General features: G+C 34.0%; 1 protein-coding gene across 1 annotated transcript; it reads right to left on the bottom strand.

Annotated features, from left to right (window-relative positions):
• Positions 1-10,506: 10,506 nt before the first annotated feature.
• Positions 10,507-20,329, bottom strand: LOC125219665 (brefeldin A-inhibited guanine nucleotide-exchange protein 2-like). Its single transcript, XM_048121712.1, has 11 exons — positions 18,914-20,329; positions 17,706-18,023; positions 16,978-17,320; positions 16,467-16,889; positions 16,095-16,384; positions 15,476-15,749; positions 13,333-13,832; positions 12,878-13,199; positions 12,453-12,795; positions 11,654-12,330; positions 10,507-11,330 (listed from the first exon to the last, which is right to left on the bottom strand). The coding sequence occupies exons 1-11, from the start codon at positions 20,095-20,097 to the stop codon at positions 10,719-10,721; spliced, it is 5,286 nt and encodes a 1,761-aa protein (XP_047977669.1). The 5' UTR covers positions 20,098-20,329; the 3' UTR covers positions 10,507-10,718.
• Between the last annotated feature and the right edge of the window lie 1,341 nt (positions 20,330-21,670).

The raw sequence follows: 21,670 nt of genomic DNA, 5'->3' as shown, positions 1-21,670 counted from the left end.
AACAACGTAAGTAGTTTTCAATTTTTTGTCGTGTTATTAAAAAAATTATGCAAATCGGAAGGACGATCGTAGCACCTATAGATCTGTCGATGCATATATTACTACTCTCTCTGTCTTATCACAATCTTTGATAACACGGAAGTTTGTATGGAGGTATTGAGTGTATTAATGTAGATAGAAAATTGTAATTAATTCAGATAAATTTTATTCTAAATATGAAAATGGGACAAAAAGTTAGACACATCTTAAATGAGACTGGAGCAGTGTTAAATTGAGCTTGCACAAAATTGTACGTTAAACAGTTGAAATTTACTCATATATTGAAAGTATTAATTTTAATCCGAAATTTGTATTTGAATTTCGTCATATTTGAATACTGATCCAAATCATAATCACAACTAAGAAGCATAGTCATTTAGAACTGTGAACAAAACATACTCAATTAACAACCAAGAATCTTCGTGGTTTTCAACTGTTGGCAAAATAGAGTAATTTCATACTATAGGAGTAGTATTTGCTAGTTGCTACATGTAAAACCCTTTATTTTAATTTATGTTTTTTTTCTATACAATAGAAAGATAAATATTTTATTAGTTCACTCTCAATTATTTTCCAAACTTTAGTAGGGGTAATTGATTACTGACTTTAAACAAGTTCCCTACAAACATGAAAATGTCAAAATCCTATAGCCGAATATTCGAATTAATTAATTGAAGGGCATGATTCATGTCCTAATAATCAGTAAAATAAGATCTGTAACGATGTTGATCGAATGTAAACATAAAGAGCAAAACCAGCAATATTATAAATTTTTAATCTATTCAATTTTTTTCAATGCTATAACAAAATTTTTTTAATTTTTTTATTTTGGTGAAGATTATAGGACAAGACCCCCAATTTTGTCGCTTTATGATTATTCATGATATATACCATGTCCGATGATTGAGAAGAAAATGGTCGATGAACGTGATCAACAACTCCCTCTAATTATTGAAGGGCTTTCTATATTTTATACATATACATGTCATTCAATCAAATCAAGCAAATCGAGGTGTAAAATAATCATATAAGTGTTTGAATTGGGTCATCTCTTGCACTGAGCATTTTACAAAAGACAGACCAAAGTTTTGGGTGTTACAGATGATGTTGAAATGTGACAAATAATTAAATCATGATTCTTCAAAAATTATTCGTCGTTTTTGACAATGCCGTCCTCGTCAATTTTACTCAATCGCTTATATTATACTACTACTCCATGTAATAAATTAAATATTTTATATGTTATAGATTAAAATAGTTGTGATGTTTACGTTAATCTAGTGATAAATTAAAAATTGTTATATGTACTTATAACTTAAAATATTTGTGATGTTTAATAAAGTCTCAGTTTTCAGGTTAGTTTCAGTTATTAATTTGTTGTATTTGAATCAAATTGATTACAAAATTTGACTGCTTTTAAATGATTAATGTTTGAATTTAGTTTTCTTAATGATTTTATTTTATAAGTTTCCATGAAGTTTTATTCTACTAATACTATAGTACGATGTTTTTCTGATTTAAATAGTGCAACATCTTACTATACTACTACATTTATGTAGTGCACCCTACCAAGCTTATTTTAAAATTTACATATAGAAGTTGCTAGCTTATTTTATTTTTGGACAATTTCTTATAAAGTGACAAGACGTAACATAGGTGAAAATAAATTTGTTTAAGCACGCAGAAATGATCCAAAAAAGAAAATCAAAAGGGATGCATTCAAGAACAAGAGGAAAGAAGACGACATGTTATAGCACATGTTTATGGGGAATTGGAAGAAAACAAGTGCTTCTGTTCATTGCAGACCGTGTCTAAAGGGCGACTCTTTTGTTTTTAAATCACTCAAATTCGACTTTTCATTCATTACTATACTTCAATAGAATAATAGAGAATATTTTTATAACTAACACTTTCATTAGCAAAGATATGTCTAACTAACACTAGTCCTTTTATTTTGCATTTTACTACTTTGTAAATATATTGAAATGGAGAGGTTCTAATGAAAATCTTTTTTATTATGAGAATACAGAATACTTCAAGTCCTTCTATCTTTAAAATTGACATTAATTAATAGATGTTCTTTGCTCATAAAAAGTGGTTTTAATTTTAGTCAACATATTCATTTAATGAGAGACCTCCATTCCTTCTAGAAATAAAAATTTAATTTTACTAGCTAATTTTTGCTTTTAACGTTTTTTTGGTTTGGAAATAATTAATAGGTCCACTTTGAAACAAAAAACCATATTGATATTGTTTTAAATCTATGGGTGCAAGTAAATATTATTGCCATCTAATAAATGTAGTATCTAATTTAAAGTTTCATAGAGATTTAACAAAAAAAAAAAAGCATCATAGTTTGTTAGGGATGACACTGAATTTTATACAACAAATTGTTGGAGTTTTCTACCTCATGAGTCACCCACCATATTTTTTTGTTGATATGCCATTAACTATTTACATAAATGCTACACATAGACATGTGCATAAATGCATATATAGCATGTTTGTATTCATTATAATATTAGTATTTTTTAAAAATTAAGATGCCACCTACATCGGTGTCGTGATAAATGGTATGGAAATTATAATCGTTTTTATTACTTAATTCAATGATTCTATTGCAATTGGTGTAGTATATTTTGTGTTTGTAAGATTAAGAAATCGTAAAAAAAAAAGTCCTGGTATGTTGTTATGCGTTTTAAAAAATTAACTATCGTATAATAAGTAACCATTCTGTCGTTAATCACGAGCACGAGATTAATGATTAAGAGAATGTGTTTCTGTACTAATATTAATTCTTTATATATTTTTCTTTTATCTATATATTAGTACCACACACCTTTTGTAATTAACCAATTTAAAATAATTAGTAAAATAGTATATAATAAACTTTTGGACATGTTTTGTGCATATAAAAAACTACTAATTTGAAAGTAGTATGCAGAATGCACTGAATTCTACGTATATAGACGATTCCTCCCTCCGTCCCACTTTAGGAGTCCCGATTTACTATTTTTGGGTGTCTCACTTTATGAGTCCCGGTTGGAATATTCCATAATTGGTAATAGGCCCCACATTCTACTCACCTTTTTCCACTCACATTTTATTATAAAACTAATATATAAAAGTAGGACTCACATTTCATTATCTTTTTTCACCAACTTTCCTTTATAGGAGTATTTCTTAAAACTCGTACCGAACTCAACCGGGACACCTAAAGTAAGACGGAGGGAGTATAATTTAATTGGTAAGATGGTCAAGGTAGAAATTTGTTTTAGTAGAGACTGTCATTCTAAATTTTAAGATAATACTAATAATTTTAATTTTTTTTTCTGTGATGATTGGGGCTTTTGCATAATAATTCACATGAAGTACTGATAATCTGACATTATTATATAATTTAAAAAGAGCTTAATGGGGGCTTAAGCCCCAACTACAATGTGTGTGCCCCAATGGCTTTGCATCCTTATAACCAATCGAATTTTTTTGTTGTCGATTCCCCTTATTAATAAATTGCTATGGTTTGGGAAATCTTTTTGTTATTTCACGGTTAGGGCTAAGAGAGGGATCGAATGTCATGGTCGGTGGAAATTGATTGTCTTTATAATAGCAGCGCATGTTTTAGGAACGGGAATTAATCTTTGCCGGCCTTTTTTTTGGTATTTAATGCTAAGGTTAAGCGGGGATCAAATATTGATTTCATGTGGGGTTGAGAATGGTCGGTGAACATCGATTGCCTCGATAATAGAGAGGTCACCTTATGCCAACAATGTTGGAGGAACGGAAACTGCTAGGGTTTGGTGACCCGTTTTCGGTATTTCATAATAGCGGCGACTCTTTATACCAATGATGTTTTAGGAACGGAAATTAATGTTTGCCGACCTTTTTTGGGTATTTAATGCTAAGGTTAAGTGAGGGTCGAATACTAATTTCATGTGGGGTTGAGGATGGTCGATGAACGCCACCTTATGCCAACAATGTTGGAGGAACGAAAATTGCTAGGGTTTGGTGACCTTTTTTCGATTTTTCATAATAGCGTCAGCATCTAATGTCAATGATATTTGAGGAACGGAAAATTAATGTTTGTTGACCTGTTTTGGGTATTTAATGCTAAGGTTAAGTGGGGGATCGAATATTGATTTTGTGTGGGTTGAGGATGGTCGGTGAACATCGATTGTCTCCATAATAGTGGCGCCACCTTATGCCAACAATGTTGGACGAACGGAAACTGATAGGGTTTGGTGACCTTTTTTTTTGGCAGTATTTCTTAATAGCGGTGACACCTTATTGCCAACGATGTTTGAGGAACGAAAATTAATGATTGCCGCCTTTTTTTGGGTATTTAATGCTAAGGTTAACTGGGGGATCAGATATTGATTTCATGTACGGTTGAGGATGGTTGGTGAACATCGATTGTCTCCATAATAGTGGCGCCACCTTTATGCCAGCAATGTTGAAGGAACGGAAAATGCTGGATATGGAGACCTTTTTCGGTATTTCATAATAGAGGCAGCACTTATGCTACTGATGTTTGAGGAATGGAAATTAATGTTTGCTGCCTTTTTTGGTATTTAACGCTAAAGTTAAGTGAGGGATCAAATATTGATTTCATGTGGAGTTGAGGATGGTCGGTGAACATCGATTGTCTCCATAATAGCAGTGCCACCTTATGCCAACAATGTTTAGACGGATCAAAATGTAACTAATTTATAATTTTTAAGAAATAACAATAGTAATTTTTTTTTATTTTTTCGTAGGAGATAAAAAAGCATCTTAATTTGGTAGGGTTATACACCCACCCTTATTTCTTGATTTGCCAGTAAAAAACAATAAATTAAAAATTAATTATTTTTTTTTCTTTCTTCACTTGCTTATATTTTATTACTTCTAGTACTTAAAATTTTTAAATATCATACCAAAAAGAAACTTCTTCACTGAGATTGAGAGAATTTTATATCTTTCAACCAAGCACATAAATTTGGAAACCATTTCCATAAGAAAAATATCAATTTCGAACTCTTTAATATAAAAAAGACCAATGCAGAACAAAACATTAAAGAAACCCTATAAAATAATGAACAATTTTAAATTAATGCATGTGTGGTAACAAAAACAAAAAACTAGTAACTCATCATTTTATGGGGGCAGTCAACCAATCCTCAAGTTCGTTTAATTTAATTATTTTTCTTGTATGGAAGAAAATATATTTTTTCTTTAATAGTACTATTTCTTTTGTCTTTTGGAGTTCATATTGGTTGCAATGGTTTTCCAAATGATTGGCTTGTGTCCCAAATGTATCTTATGTCGACATCACCATTACTTTTATACCACAAACTCAACCACACCAAAATAATAAATACTATTATGATGATAATAATAATATCTTGTGGGAAGTCGGGATTTATAATAATATTAGTAATAATTAATAATCTTTTATGCGAAGTTGATCCATATGAATATATGATGATCCCTAATTCCCTTACATATTAACAAAATAAAATACAAATGCCTGGAAAAATATTAATCAGTCTTATCCCTTCTTTTACCATAAGTAGCATTTTATTTTTTTCCTTAAGTTAACAATTGACATCGAAGATCCAGCTAATAATATTTCACACAATGTAAAATGACAATAAAATTCATCAAATTAGCCCACTTAACAAAATAATTGTGCTGGTGTAGTTAATTATCGTTATACGTTCTTAATTCTTTTCATTCGTTTGTATTTCTTTTTTCTCAACATAGAATTCCTTTTATGAAAAAATCAGTTCAACCATTTTACCCATCAAAAAATATTTATTTATAGTACACAACACTAAAATAAAAACAAGTTTTATTTTAGATACTTAGATGGTCATGTCATATGAATAACTAAGTTAAATTTGAATTGAAACACTGAAGAACACAGTTAAATAACAATGAAATTACAGACATATTAGTGAATATGAATTTAAATCAAAATCTTTGCAAATTTGATGCTAATTAAGCTTTCAAATAACTGAATAAGACATACGACTTCTGACTTCATATGGCACCCTACATTTTTAGAAGGAAAATGCTAAATAATTATAAGTTGATTAAAGCAACATTGGAGTTTGTGCAACCATCTTAATTAATTAATTAATTGTTATGCTTATCTTAATCAACTCTTTAATTAACTTGATGGATTCCATTAGTTACCTTCCCCTTATTAAAAAATTTGCATAAGCAGCTAATCCTCGGTGGAATTGGACCACTTGAAACAACAGTATCACTTTCATGTGATGTACACAATTACACACTGATTTTTACTTGTAATTAAATCTTTTTCTAATTAATCTAAATTTCAAATAGTTCACGAGTTAAGTCAATCGACCGGAGCGCCAAAAAATTCATTTATTTAATTATGTAGTATTTAATCAGATCTGAATATATTTAATAAATCTCGAAGTAGACAAAATCCCTCAAAATATTACTGTGGATTTATGGTGTGGGCTCTAAACGCCAAACTTAGGCGAAATTATTATATAGAATAAATCCAAAGGGGTGGCCTTATTCCATGTGTGGAATGACGAAAAAGCCCCTGAGGTTTCAAACAAGTTGAGATTAATTAATGGCTAATTGCATCTGTAATGGGATGGTTTAATTAATTAATTAATTAAGAGCCGACATAAGTTGAGGTCAGCACGTGATAAGATAGTGATCTGTTTGGAATCTATTTTAATTAATTAGTCATCTTTCCACCTGCTAACTTCATCAACCACTGCATAAATGTCAACGCTTTACGAAACCATAATTAATTAATTAAAACTCGTTTTATTAAGATACCCCAAAATAATTTGGAAGGACAATATGGCTATAGGGTGTAACGATTATGATCCTCATTCCTCCATATAATTTGGAGACAATTGCACATTTATCTAAGTTTATTTAGATAATAAATATCGACTACTGGGATTTCGGTGGTGAATTTGGTACATTTTAAATCGAGCCTTATTTATATGATACACTTTATTATTATTGATTACATTGAATTAATATTTTTTGAAATACAAAGAATGAAATGCTATAACCGATGCTTCCCACAATAAGGCAATCATAACAAAATATGTTGTATTTGACATGATGTTAGTTATATCGGTCTATAATGTTATATGTGTATTAGAATTTAGGCAAAACACATTCTTAGGTCCTTATACTTTAATCAAAATGTTCATTAGGTCCTCGTACAATTTTTTGGTTTTAATAGGTCCTTATACCTTTCTCATAAATTTCATTCACATCCTCGTACAATTTTTTCGTTTTAGTAAGTCCTTATATTTTGATTATAACTTTTATTAGGTCCTTATACAATTTTTTATTTTAAAATATCTTTTACTTTTATCTTTATAGACTATGCTAAGTTAAATAATGGAATATTAAAAAGTTCATTAAGTTTAATTAAATTTAGATTATTATCCAAGATAAATGTAAAAAAGTCCCTAAAATAAAAGATTGTACAAGGACCTAATGAAAGTAATGATAAAAGTATAAGGACCTACTAAAACGAAAAATTGTACGAGGACTTGATAAAAATATTGTGAAAAGTATAAGGACTTATTGAAACGAAAAAATTGTACAAGGACCTAATGAACATTTTGACTAAAGTATAAGGACCTAAGAATGTGTTTTGCCTAGAATTTAGGGTAAATATAATCACTTTAAATAATAAATTATAGTATACTATTTATTTTCTTTATTAGCTAATTTGACCGCATGAAGGAATGATTTATTGTGTTATATAGACATAGTTTTAAAAGGTTCTATTAGTATATCAACATAAATTTAGTTGATATACTTATGTTTTTGTGTTGAATTAAATTTTATACATTCCATTTATGTTTGACATTTGTAATATATATATAAGGAGTGTTCGATTTGCAAGATTATATCTCATTATTAAATTTGTATTATGTTTGATTCATGAGATTGAATTTCATGGCTTAATCTTAGATCGATAATCATATGAAAATTAACCATCTCTTCTATTAAATAATCTCACAACTTAATCCTAGATTATATTTTGCTACTATTTTATCCAGAAAACTAAACACTGCCATAGTTGACAATAGTTGACAAGTTAGCAGAGTGAATAATTATATTTAAGGTTATTAACAATGGATCATATCCTAGTTTTAAATCTAGAAATATTTGTTGGGCGTTTAGGCGATGGTTAATCCATACTAATTAATAATATTATTAACTAAAAGTAGTCTTAAAAGGATGTTTTTTGAATAACTAAAAGTTGTGCACTTGACAGTTCCAAGAACATGCCAAATCATAAAGTAAACCAAACTCTATGGTTTGGATATATACTTATTTAATTAGTACAGGAATTAACAAGTGAATTAAATTAAGTGAGTATATATTTTATATAGGCAACTTCTTATAAGCTTAAGAAAATCACTACTACTCCGTACACAAATATGAACACACAAATTTAAATGAGATGAAATTCCGTACATTCATAGATCTCAACACTAAACAAAATCATGATTTTCATATTCAATCTTAATGTTACAATCTTACACACACAGATATAGTAAAAAATGCACACAATTAATAAACGTACCCATAATGGGATGGTTTCGTACTTTTGACATTAATTTGACTATTTTATGATGCTCTTATCATTATTCATTAATAATTTACACTAATATAGAGAATTAAGAATCTCCTATTATATCCTTGAGCCAAAATATACATAAAGTTAATGAGTTGAACGAATCCATTACTACTATATTCTAGTGCAAGTAGAACTATTATTATTAATGTATAGTACTTAGTATATATGAAATTTGGATAGTGATAAAATGTAAACATATATATTGTACAAATTCAAAACTCATCAACACAGCTTCAACAAAGTTTCAATATAATATCAACATAGTGTAACATTTCAAGATTTTAATGTCAACACAATATCAACACAACATCAATCATTGACTACCGTTGAAATTCGTTGACATTTTCCTGTTGATGCTTTTTTGTGATCTGTTGACATTTTTCAATGGTTCAGATCATAGTTTTGAGTTTGTACAATATTTAGAGTTTTCATTTGATCACATTTCTATAAACTTTAATATGCATGTCTCAAACATGGCAAAAACATTTAAGACCATAGCATAAAACTCACATGTGATTTTGTCTGCAATTTATAAATGAATTTATATGCATTGTATTTTCAGTTTCTATATATCGAATGTGGAGTCATTTTACGAAACCCGCCAAAATTCAGATTAACCTAATTTAATAAATTGGATCTTGATTAGACTGCCTAAGATAATAATAGTATTAATTAATTTAATTATTTTTTTATATTATTCTCTCTTTTATTTTGTTATTACATATTTTTTTTAAAAATAAGTGTTTAATAGAATATCTTGCATATGGTGAGACGGAAGAAGTAGTTTATGAACATAAAGTTATGAAATAAAGGGACACATGGTTTGGGCCTGTCCCCTATTTGGGTTAGAACCGAGGCAGCTGCCCATAACTAATTAGTTAAGTGTCCATTAATAATTTATTGTGGACTACTGTTTTTAATTCAACTTGGTTATTGATGTTTGGATGAATATTTAATTATGAAAATACAGACATATAATATACTTGAATTTACTCTTCTCAAATTATGCGTTTTCAATTTTAATCGACCGTAACACGTGTAGTTGACCCGGTCCAATTTTGAATAAATGAGAGAAATCATCATTTTGGACTACACATCAAATTCTAATTTACTTACAATAAGCCCCAGTTTTCACTTAAATTCAGTGTATATACAGTAAGTGATGTCTCACTTTCATTTTTCAGATTGTTCTTTTTTTATTTCAATTTTATAATAGTAATTTTTTTTCATAAATATTATTTTCATAAAAAATATTTGTAGTAATGGACATAGTAATGAGAATTGTGACATAACGAGACACATAATTGAGACATTGTATCTCATCAGTCAAATTTCATTATAGCCCCTAATTTCCAAAAAACAAAACTTAATATTAATAGATATTATTGCTGTACCTTTATAGCCCAATTTTGAAATTAAATAAAATATGAATTAATAGTGTTACTTTCAACATATTCCAAAAATATTTCCTATAACATTTTTCATAAAACATTCCGCCATACAAAATGATGAGTTGCATCCACATCATGCTCAGTTCTCCTCAACTTCGACTCCATTGGACAATTCAGAAAATCGTCAAAGTTATGATTTAGTTTTCTATTTTTATAAATTATAGGATAGACCAGAATTTTACCGAACTTTGTAATTTTTTCCCCATTTGCCCATCAGAAAATACCCCCAAGTTATAGCCTATTTTAGAAATTCTCATCAACTTTTAGCCCACAAAATAATAACAAGCCCATATCTATGTAAAATATGGAATGCATTTTATTGCCAATAAAAGACTAATGGATCATTCCAAATAAAAACACAAAATATGCAACTGAAAGGAAAAATTATTTCATAGCCGAAACAATATAAGCATACATCTCCGGGGCTCCTGTAACTGGACAATAACTGCTGCTGCACTTGTTCATAAAAATTCATGCATCTCTAAATACATTATAGTGCTATTTTTATATTTCCTAAACTATTACTGTCTAACATTATGGAAAATTCTTGAGAAAATAATCATACATCTCAAGGGACATGTAGATCAGCATGATCGGAGCAAAACTGGACCCACTGTTGAGCTCAGCATTTCACTAAGCGCCAGTTGAACCTCGTTGGATCCATGCTCACAGCTTATTAGGCTCGCGAGCAGGGGGAAGAAGGATGCCAAGTTCTTCTCGAACGAATAATACTCTATGCTACTCATGGCCTGCAGAGTTGCAACGATAAGAGGTGCTCGTGCAGCCAGTTCTTTGCGCCTGCTGGAACTCAAGGGTATCATCCGCAAGGGCTTCCTGTCGAGCAATGAGTCAGGCGTCTTGACTGAGCATGCGACTTCGATGTAGAATTGCAAGACCTCCTTGCAGAGGTTCATGAGGTGAGACTCCACTTCTGACTCTTCAAAACTAGGAGGCTTGTCAAGAACAAGATTCTGTAGAAATGTGAGGCAGATTTGATAGGATTCATTCTCGAGGCGGAGTAGGGGAGGGTCCTGCAGTTGTGTCACGGACCCAAGTTCTTGCAGCTTTGGCCGTAGAGAGGCGTCGCTGTTTGTCTTGTGGGCATGAAGGGCGACAGAATGAATGGCGTCAAAGAGGATAACAGTGTTTTTAACTGATAGTTGAGCTCTATACATTGTATAAATCTCCGAAATAGCCTGCAACAATCATAGAAAGTAATCCCTCAGTATCAATTCTACGCTATAACAAGACTTTTTTACCAGAAATAGATATCGATGTACTGTTTTCTAAATCGGTATTCATTACGCCATGCTATTTTTTTGTTCATCTTCTGACATTAAGATGGTCCTCCAGCTAAAGTATGCAATACCAATTGCTGTGTCGACAATGTAATTACCGGCCCCTCTACTTGAGGAACACCACAGAGAGCGAGTTCCGGAAAGATATAATTACAAGCCAGAAAAGTTAAAAACTGCAGCAAAGATGCACCATATAAGTTTAAAAGTGATGTAAATTGCACCTGTATTAATAATAGCTGAATGGCAGCTCGGCACTTCACATCAGATATAGCTGCATATAAATGCTGCCTGCTCGAGTTACCCGCATCATCAATTGTCCCAGTAGATTCATCATGGCTATCATCCTTTGTATCTTCTTCACGGTCCCTGATTTTATCATCTTCGTTGAGCACAATAGAAAAGTCAGGGAGTGTTTCCCTGGAAACTTCTTCGAGAGACAAAACCACCTCAAACCACTTCTCTTCAGAAAACAGTTCTCCAGCATTATTCATTAAACGAACAAAAGCACCAATACCAATTCCAGCAAGGCTTTGATGAGGACGTTTGATAAAACTAACTAATAACGACAATACTTTCTTCAATAGGGGGTTGACAGTATCATAAAAGTTAACAAAAAGATCAACAACCAGTTGAAGAGCCAACGTGCATGTCTCATACAGCCATGAATTTTGATCAAGTTCCTCCGCATTGCCATCAGTCAAGTTACTTGGGGATCTAGCAAGGGATGGATCAATAGCACGCCGAGCATCGTCGAAGATCCTAAATAAGACAGATTCAAACACCTTTTCCCATAATGCCAATGAAAAATGTTGGCCATAGTTGCGTAGAGTATCAAAGAGTATTTGTAGGGAACTTTTCCTGATTTCAGGCCTTGGATCAAAGCTGAGCTCAGATAGGCCTGGTTTGTAGTTAGGGGTCAAATTAAAATCACAACTGAAGGAGAATATCATGGTAAAAAAAGTTTTAAATCTTGATCAATTTATAAATATACAAAAATAATAAAAAACAAAAATCCCATACCTGCCAGCAAAGGAAACCATAAATAAAGATGATCCACCTTATTAGCAGCTTCCTCATTGTCGATCTTCGGTGAAGTTGGAGCAACCTTTCCTGAAACTCCCTTGCCTAGGTCTCCTTCAGCAAGTTTTGCAGCACAGAAACGGAGGAAGCCAATGGCGTTTAGACTAATGTCTTCATTGAATCTACTATTGGTAAATGCAATAAGGCAATTTACGCAATCTGTGAAAGTAGTGGTCTCAGTTTCAGTGATATAAGAAAAATAGTCACGCAAAATCTTCTCAGTTATTTCAAAGGCAAGGAGTACAATGTTTTTATGATCATCATAAGCTGCTGTTGTAAAGACCTGAAAGTATGCAAACGTATGGATTAATGATTCATAAACCGAACCAATGGTTAAGAAAGAAAAACAATTGCAGAAGACTAACCATGAACATGCTCTTCCATCCTGATTTCACATTGTTTACACGGGACAACACCATCTGAGAAACACATCTGATAATCAATTCTCTGATTTCAACAGCATTACTCTTGCGCATCACAATTACAAAAGGCTTCATAAACTCATTCTGAAAATTATAGTTTGCCAACTCCTCCCTCTCCAAGAATTTCATTGATAATTGGCGCAAAGAGTCCATTGCAAATATTGCAATTGAAAGGTTTTCTGAACAGCCAATGGTTACAAAAAATTCAGAGAGCACATGCCAAATCTTGGACCAGACAAGCCTGATGCGGTTCATGTTATAGTGCCTGTCAAGGATGGGGAGAACAACATAAACTTATGTAGCCAAAAAAAAAGAAAGAAAAAACTAGGTGACAGAAGACTAGTTCCAGGAAAAAATATTATGGAAGAACAAAGAAAAATCAGAGTTGAGTAACATACGCGATCTCCACTATCTTTGTGATGCTGAAAACACGTGGATCAGATGTGGACCGCAATTCATCCATAGATACCTTGCAAAGAGCCTTGACAAAATCAATTATAGCCTCACTGTTTAGCTTTTGGCTCCGTATGAATATGCGGTTCACATCACCAACTTGTTCTATGATGTTCAAGTTAGATACCAAGTTGTTAATCTGTTCAGATGTAATTCCAGCAGCCACATTACCAGCTATACCAGCACTATCATATGATCCCCTCCTCACAGGTGAGGCTGCATTCTGAATTTTCCCAGGTCCTTTCTTTCGCAGAACAGGAAGAGTATTTGATTTGGTTGATTTGGATTTGTCCAGTTCATTCTCAGGAATTGCAAAAAAAGTAGCATCAGGGGGGCCACCTTCACCCAACAGATGCAAGTGTTCAAACCTTGAAACACATGTTAAGATATGCTCCCATGCCTCCTGTAGGTGATTCCCATCCTCATCTGCTATTGTTACTATTGCCTGTTGACGGAAGTAAGAGATTTGATCATATTTGCTATAAAGTTCCAATAAAATTATACCAAATCATAATCATATCTAAATTTCAAGCAAGCCCAGATTTATACATGATTTCATAAGACATAGTTCAATTTGCAGAAATTCAGCTACCAATATATTTCAGGCATGCTATTATTGAACTCAAGTAATAGCCAACTACATCTACCATACTCTCTGCATTAGGTTTAGAGGAATATGCTCCACATGCTGGTGTTGTAAAATATCCAAGGTCCTCGAGATTGCAGATTGAAGCCTGGTGCCAAAGGGACCTAGGCTCGGTAATGAAAATGTGACTTCTATACGTTTCTGAGGTAAAATTTTATTTTCACTGTATTTTGAGTCTATCTATACTTTTTCCTAGTTTTGAATTCTAAGATACAAAAATAGGATACAATCAAAGTTAGTGATATAAGTCAAACTAAATCATCAGAAAAGGAGTACTATAGGTGCTGTTCAAGAAGTATATCACTGATATTTAGTTATTTACCTTTTTGAGAGACTGGCAGATTTGGTTAGTATACGTATGCTTTCTAACTTTTGACTGATACTACAATCTAGTGATTGTATGTTAAAAATCTAAATTATAATATAAATAATACTCCCTCCGTCCCAATTAAGTTGAGTCATATTCTTTGTTGGGATGTCCCAACAAAGTTGAGTCATTTCCTTTTTTGACAAAAAAACAAAACATTTAATCACTCTTACTTTACTCCATCACATACTTTACTCTCTCTTATCTCTCCTACTTTATTTTATTATCATTTAACTCATTCAACACAGTTTCTTAATCTTCGTGTCCAAAGAAGTGACCCAACTTAGTTGGGACGGAGGGAGTAGCTAGTAACAAATAAAAACAATCAACTTTAACCTTAAACCCAGATAGTGCCTGCTGACACCTAGGTGAGACAACACCTTAATAGGCCAATTAAGATAGAAGCATGACAGCCGCTAGGCCAAGCCTAGGCAGCAGCAGTTTAGAACCCTGCCAGATTTTTTTACTTGAATGAGAAGTCATAGAAGTAGCTAAAGGATAAGCATACGGTCACTACGAACGAAAAGGCTCTTATTGATGAACAGATACTGGTAAAGTAGAGAGACAAAATGATGGGAAGATGACAATGATTACAGATAAGTTCTTATAAGCACAGGCATTATACAGAACAGCCATGAGTAGAGTCCTGCAGAGGTGTCAACAAAAGAAGGTTTCACATGCAAACGAACTAGGAGGTTGCAGGGATCAGTGAGAGGAATAAACATCCATAGCAGAGATAGGATATCGAAACACAGTAGCTAAAGAGCAGAACTACAAATGGACCAGAGTTGCATTGATGAACATGAACTGCAATTTTTTGTAATTGTAGAGAAAATTATTTGAACTTGATGCTTGCTGGTGCAAGGGTTTGTTCCCACTGCTCTGGAGAGGCAGGGAAGTAATACCATAATAAGACACTGGTGGAGCTACCTTTTAACTTCTACATGCCATGTGATCCAACTAATGATAGAAGTAACAGAAATTTGAAAAAAAGAACTGCTACTTTTATTCGTATCACTAGATTCATTTAGACTACCTTAATGATTTTAATGATAAGCAGATAAGAAATAACTACCTTGATTGCATCAATATTTTTTTGTCTAATATCTGCTGGTGAATGGAGGGAGGTAAATTTGGCTAGCGATGTCACAAAAGCATCTCTTTGAGTTTTCATAGACATTGCTGCAGTAACATGGATTGCACTGCGAAAGCCTTCCAAGCATAGAGCTATTACAACTTCATCATCACTTTGGTCAAGAGGAACACTGAAGGCAGCCAGCATAGGAGCCCAACATGCCTCTATCATAAATCTGAGAATCACAACATCTGTTGCAGGATAATAAACTGACCTGCATTCACCAAAATGCAAGTATAGTGTCATATTGGTTTACACATCCTAGGAAACTAGCAAAAGTCATTAAATTTGACAGGAAAAAGTGTCTTAAATATTTTCGTTCTGGTATTATTTTAGTTTATCAATTCCTGACCATCATTTCCCACAGTACAGGAATAACTTTTGTCTGTCAGGTGAGTGTAAAATGGGACAAGATTTACAAAGACTATGTCTCGACTCTCGAGTAAAGATGATGGGCCCTGAGAAGGAAAAGAAGCAAGGATATAGTGATAGAAATCCTATAGTCAACAGTTGCACATCAAGTTCCAAGCCAATGATGAAATTTTATAATATATCTTACTCTGATTTGCTAGCCTTTTCTTTGAATTGCTCCTGCATGTTTTTAATAAGGTTATCACCAGTCCCCATGCTGTCACCACCTCGATTGCGGATTACAACATTCAGTATAGCATCTAACCCTAACAGTCTGTTTGAGTTCACAGATTGTGGCTGTTGGGTGGACAGTTTATCTTCTTTCATTTTGATCTCATTCCTTGATATGCGCTCAAATAATGATCTCAATTGCTCCTCAGGTAAATCTTTCCCATCATCAATTCCACGATTGTTCCTTATGAAATCCTCAGCAGACATCTACATAAACAGAAAAATGTAAGAAGCTATAAAAATAGATGAGATCACACAAAAAAATCCCATCATAGAAGTGTCACAGTACCTTGACCTTAACCATGGGGTTATGTGCATCAGTGTTTAGCATTATGACAGAGTAGGCAAGCACATAAGCTGTGTCGGCACTTATAAAGGCTTTTGGATTACATTTGCAGTACCGCTCAGCAAACTTTTCCATAATACGATCAATCTTCTGTGCTTCACCTGGAAGTCTAAAGCCTTGTAGGAAGAGTCTTATTGCCTCATCAAACTCCACATCTTGAAAATCAAAGGAATCAACATATGCATGCATCACTTTCAGTGATAAATCTTCTCTTTCACCCAAATAGTCACCAATCAGACTTTTATTCAAGCCAGATGCATTCTTAAGGAATTCTGCTATCTCTTCTGGAGAGTCCCCTACCTTCTTAGCATTTATCAGGAAATTAATACCTTTCTTGGGACTACGATTAAATAGAGAGATGCCCTCCTGCAATATAATTAAAAAGGAGACCACTGTTATAATTTGGAGTGACAACTAATTACTGCAGTAAAAACACTTATTTATGGAACTGGACCTGAAGTTCAAGTTTATATGCACGACGCTGCTCAATTGTTGAGACATCAGAAACCTCACTTGCTTCAGAGTGGCTATCTGATGCTTCAGATGATTCATCTGCATTGCCATTTGTCAGAGGAGCACTTCCAGAATCAGAACTGTTATCCACAGCTTCAAGTTTATTCGGAATGTGAGTGTCGGGAATCCGCAATTGTTTGTTCATCCAGTCACCCATGCACTTCAAAATACCAACCAAGCATCTCATAGCTTCTAGCTTAATGGAAACATCTTGTGGAGGCTGGAGTGTAGTTACAACACCAGGTGGAACACCTTGCGCAGTTTTAAGTAGTCCATTGACTGTCCTGGAATACCGGAACAAAATAAAGAGTGCAAATTATTAGTGTGTTGTTTCGACCAAAATTTATCTTCTCAGAAAGAAAATTGAATTAGGTTAGATAACTAAACTTTAAGGGATTTTTTCAAAAAATATATCACTAACCAGTCAAATAACCTCTTAACCTACTATACCATTTCCAACAATAAAAGGCAACAGAGATTTCAAAAAAAATCTGATTTTGGAATATGATCTAAAAGTACATTAAGTGTGTTATGGACAACTATAAGACACCGCATATACACAAAAATGCCCTTCCTTTGAATAATGTCAAAAAATTGTAAGCATAACTGCAAATAATATTAATGCAACTTCAACAATAACAAATAAAGAGAGCCATGTCAAAATTATACCTCTCAAAAATATTTGAAGCGTTAACGTCACAGTCATAGTTAAGGAATATGTCGATCATGATCTGTGAATCACCACAGAGCTTCTCAAGACACCGAAGCACTGTTACCTTTTGGTGAAAATTAGGTTGTGCAACATTTTCTAATACTCTCAGGATAATCATAGGGAAAAATACTCCAATTTCGGCCTTCAGTCCAGCTCGAAATCTTGAGACCAAACTTACAAATATCGAGCATGAAAGCTGGAAAATGATCATAAGGGTTGAGGCGGTGTTCTTCAAAAGCGACAAGCATAAATACTGCTTTATAGCATCTAAAAATCTGCGGAAAAGCAAGAGTAGAGTACGTAGATGATTATAGATGGAAAAAACAACAGAAAAAAAAAATCAGAAAAGAAAGCAAACAAGGGTAAAGAAAGATGGAATAACAATACATCATGTAAACAATGGGACTCTAACTCAAAACCTAGAGTCAATGCCACTGGTCAAAACTAGAGAAGGATACAAACTTATGTGAGGATAACTTAATTCGCATGAATAAAGAGACCTTATGATAAATTGATAAGCACATCATAGCTGCAGTATTCCTATCTAATCCAAGATCTCAAACCACCAGGGGCGTTCCCTGACAAGGTTTTGGATAATTTAATTCGCATGTATACGTGTGTGTATATGCACATGTATATATGTATGTATGTATTTGTGTATGATACAAACGAATAATTAGCATATCAAATCTTAGATGTTAACTTAAAGTCTAAGAATAGGATAATAGTGAATAATGTGTGATTCGGTATACCTATTTCAAAATCCATCCAACCCCCCCATCAAAAAAATGTTCAAAGTCCAATATGTGCCACAGCCTCAAACCAACATTTACTCAGGACTATTATGGAGCAACATATTGCAGCTCGACTATCCTAATTCCTAAGTTAATTGCACTCTCTAAACCGATAATGCAGGAAATTTTCTAGCAATGAGCCAAAGTACTAACTGCTACTTAACAATGTATATCATGAAAAAGTTGTACAACCATTGTTGATTCCACCTGCATTTATAAAAGCAGAAACTCCATGGTCATACTATGCATGCTATTATTACAGTTCACAAACAGCAAAGAAAATCTGAGAAAGTCCCCCAATCCAATAAAACAAAAAGAAAACCTGAGGAAGTAGTCATGCAAACAATAGAAGGAAGTTGAGCATTGAATACCTTTCGTTTGTCCTAAATATTGCCCCAGCATTCTCCAACAAAATCTTGAGCAACTCCAGAGCCAGAATCTTCCCCTTCATTGCCCGAGGATCCGCCAGCGCATCTTTTGGTGGAGTCTTCATAGAGAGCTTACACAAAGCTCGGAATACCAGAAAAGCATCCCGCCTCAACTTATTACCAATCTGGACCTCCAAATGCTCATCCCCTTCACCATCTGCCAATTCCCCTTTCCTCCCCTCCAACGCCGTCTTATACATACTGATCTCCCAGTACTTGGCATCAAGCATATCCTTATCCGTTGAATCCAACAAATCTGTCGGATTAGTGCCTTCCACGGTCGAGGTCTTAGTCTCAAAAGCCCCATCATGCACCCCGGCCCCCGATCCTATAATGCTCTTCGGTGTACTAGGACTAAAAACACCATCAATATCCTGCATTATCTTAGTAATAAATCCCTGTACAAACACAGTCATCGAACCATCAGCATCAGCTTTCTCCATTGGCTGCGTCAGCTCCGCCACCACAATCGGATTCACCGGCACAGTCGACGAATCAGCCTCCATTCTCCTAAACACAATAACTAGCATCTGAACCAAAGACGCCTTCGCAGTCGTCTGATTCACCACATTCTTACTGCCTAAATAAACGTCGTAACAGGTCCTCACCACCTGCAACAAGCAGTCGCCGTGGATCCGCAGCGCGACCGACGTAACAGCAGACAGAAGCGCCTTGATGACCAGCAATTCCACCGTCTCATCCCCTGTATCATGACATTTACACGCAGAGTCGATCAATTTCGAAAGCAATTTCGCATCGTCGCCGCCACTCGTGTCTGCCTCCCCGTGTAGGTAGCCGTGAGCGATCAATTTCTGCACCGCGTCGAGCGCGGGTTCCACGAGCTTGAGGTGATCGGACGCGAGCGCATTGATCAGCGGGCTGAGAATGAGCTCGGAATCGGATAATGAGAGGTCGAGGAGAACTCCGGGGTGTGGAGACCGTGGCGACTCGGATTTGGATTCGGCGGAGGGGGATGGGGGTTGATTGGGTGTGGTGAGGCGTTCGACAACGGATTTGCACTCGGCGGCGAGTTTGGAGTGCTTTCTCCATGAGGCGTTTTTGATGATTTTGTCGAGCGATGGGAGTAGGACTTTAGATAGGCGGGAATCGGCTCCCGCAGAAGCCATTCCCGGAGATTCAAGGTGAGGAGCGGGTGGATCCGGATTGGTGATGATGTCCGTCGTGGTGATGGCGGTAAGGTGGCGGCGGAATTCTGATTTCTTTTCAGTAGCGCGGTGGAGATGGCGGTGGTGGTGGTGGTGGTGCCATGTTAATCGGCGGTGATCTGAAATGGAACGGAAGTTTTACTCTTCTTTATACACGGTGGTTTGAATGACGGAAAAGCCCCAGAGGTTTACCACCTAAACTAATTGTGATTCAAGAATAAATGACTTCACTTATTTTGTGAGTTAAAGTGGTGTTATTTCTATTTTTAAAATTATGTCATTTAAAATGTGATATACTAATGAAAAGAATAATATTAGAATGTCATTTAATATGGGACCGATAATGTAATAATTTTACTATTCTCACCGTCAGTCATTAAATATTTCATTTTTCTTGTCCGTATCAATAAATGTTTTATTTTATTTTCATAATTTTTGGCAAATGAGCTTCTGGTCCCACTCATATTTTTATTATGAAAATTAAAAACAATAAATAAAAATATGACTTATTTTCCATTAATTTTTTCTCAAAATTCTTTTTAAAATCAAACAATTTATTAAAACTCAAGCCGATAAAAAGATGATATTGCAAAAAAAAACAATAGTTTATACTCTCTCCGTCTACCAATAAACGTTCAATTTTGTCATTTTCATTCGTCCATTAATAAATGACTCATTTATCTACCATTTTTTGTAATGGACCCGATATCCACTAACTTTATCTCAGTAAAATTTAATTATAAAACTAATATATAAAAGTATGATCCACTTTTCACTAACATTTTTCCACCAACGTTCTACTACGTTTCTAAAAACTTGTGTCCTATCAAATATGGACGTGTAATCGTGGACGAATGGAGTATGTATTATATTATTGATATTTTTCAACTAAATGGTGTTGTATTCTTTATGAATTAATGGTTTTGTTTAAATCACAATGGTGACATTCATATACTATTATTTTTGGGATAACTGCTTTTAAAGTCACCAACTTTCCATGAATTCCGGTTTTTCTCACGAACTTTAAAAAGTTCGTGTAATGTCACGAACTTTATTCTCGGTTGTCATTTTTCCATGTCAGTTTTTCCAGTCTGATTCAGACTGTTCGTTTCCTATTAAGACAATGTCCAAATTCTTTTATCTTACTATTGTTATCTTCGTCTTTGAAATACCTTCATGTGGGTACCTTGTACACCTCAATCGGAACTCGGATGAAGAAGTTATGACCATTTGATGAAGGTTGCGACCTTTGTGCGACCTTGTACTATTATAATGGCCATAACTTCTTCATCCGAGTTCCGATTGAGGCGTACAAGGTACCCACGCGAAGCTATTCAAAGACGAAGATAACGATAGTAAGATAAAAGAATTTGGACATTGTCTTAATAGGAAACGAACAGTTTGAATCAGACTGGAAAACTTGACATTGAAAAATGGTAACCGACAATAAAGTTCGTGACATTACACGAACTTTTTAAAGTTCGTGGAAAAAACCGGAATTCGTGGAAAGTTGGTGACTTTAAAAGCAGTTACC

Source organism: Salvia hispanica, chromosome 1 (genome assembly GCF_023119035.1).
Source record: "Salvia hispanica cultivar TCC Black 2014 chromosome 1, UniMelb_Shisp_WGS_1.0, whole genome shotgun sequence".
Taxonomy (NCBI): Eukaryota; Viridiplantae; Streptophyta; class Magnoliopsida; order Lamiales; family Lamiaceae; genus Salvia; species Salvia hispanica.
The sequence above is the reverse complement of the archived record's forward strand: the minus strand, read 5'-3'. Positions and strand labels throughout refer to the sequence as shown.

Excerpts from the sequence above, each read along its gene's own strand:
- LOC125219665 (XM_048121712.1), bottom strand. The coding sequence starts at position 20,097 with ATGGCTTCTGCGGGAGCCGATTCCCGCCTATCTAAAGTCCTACTCCCA. Across the intron at positions 18,024-18,913 it reads ATATTTAGGACAAACGAAAG|ATTTTTAGATGCTATAAAGC; the intron begins GTATTCAATGCT and ends GCTTTTCCGCAG. Across the intron at positions 12,331-12,452 it reads ATGGTTTCCTTTGCTGGCAG|GCCTATCTGAGCTCAGCTTT; the intron begins GTATGGGATTTT and ends ACTACAAACCAG.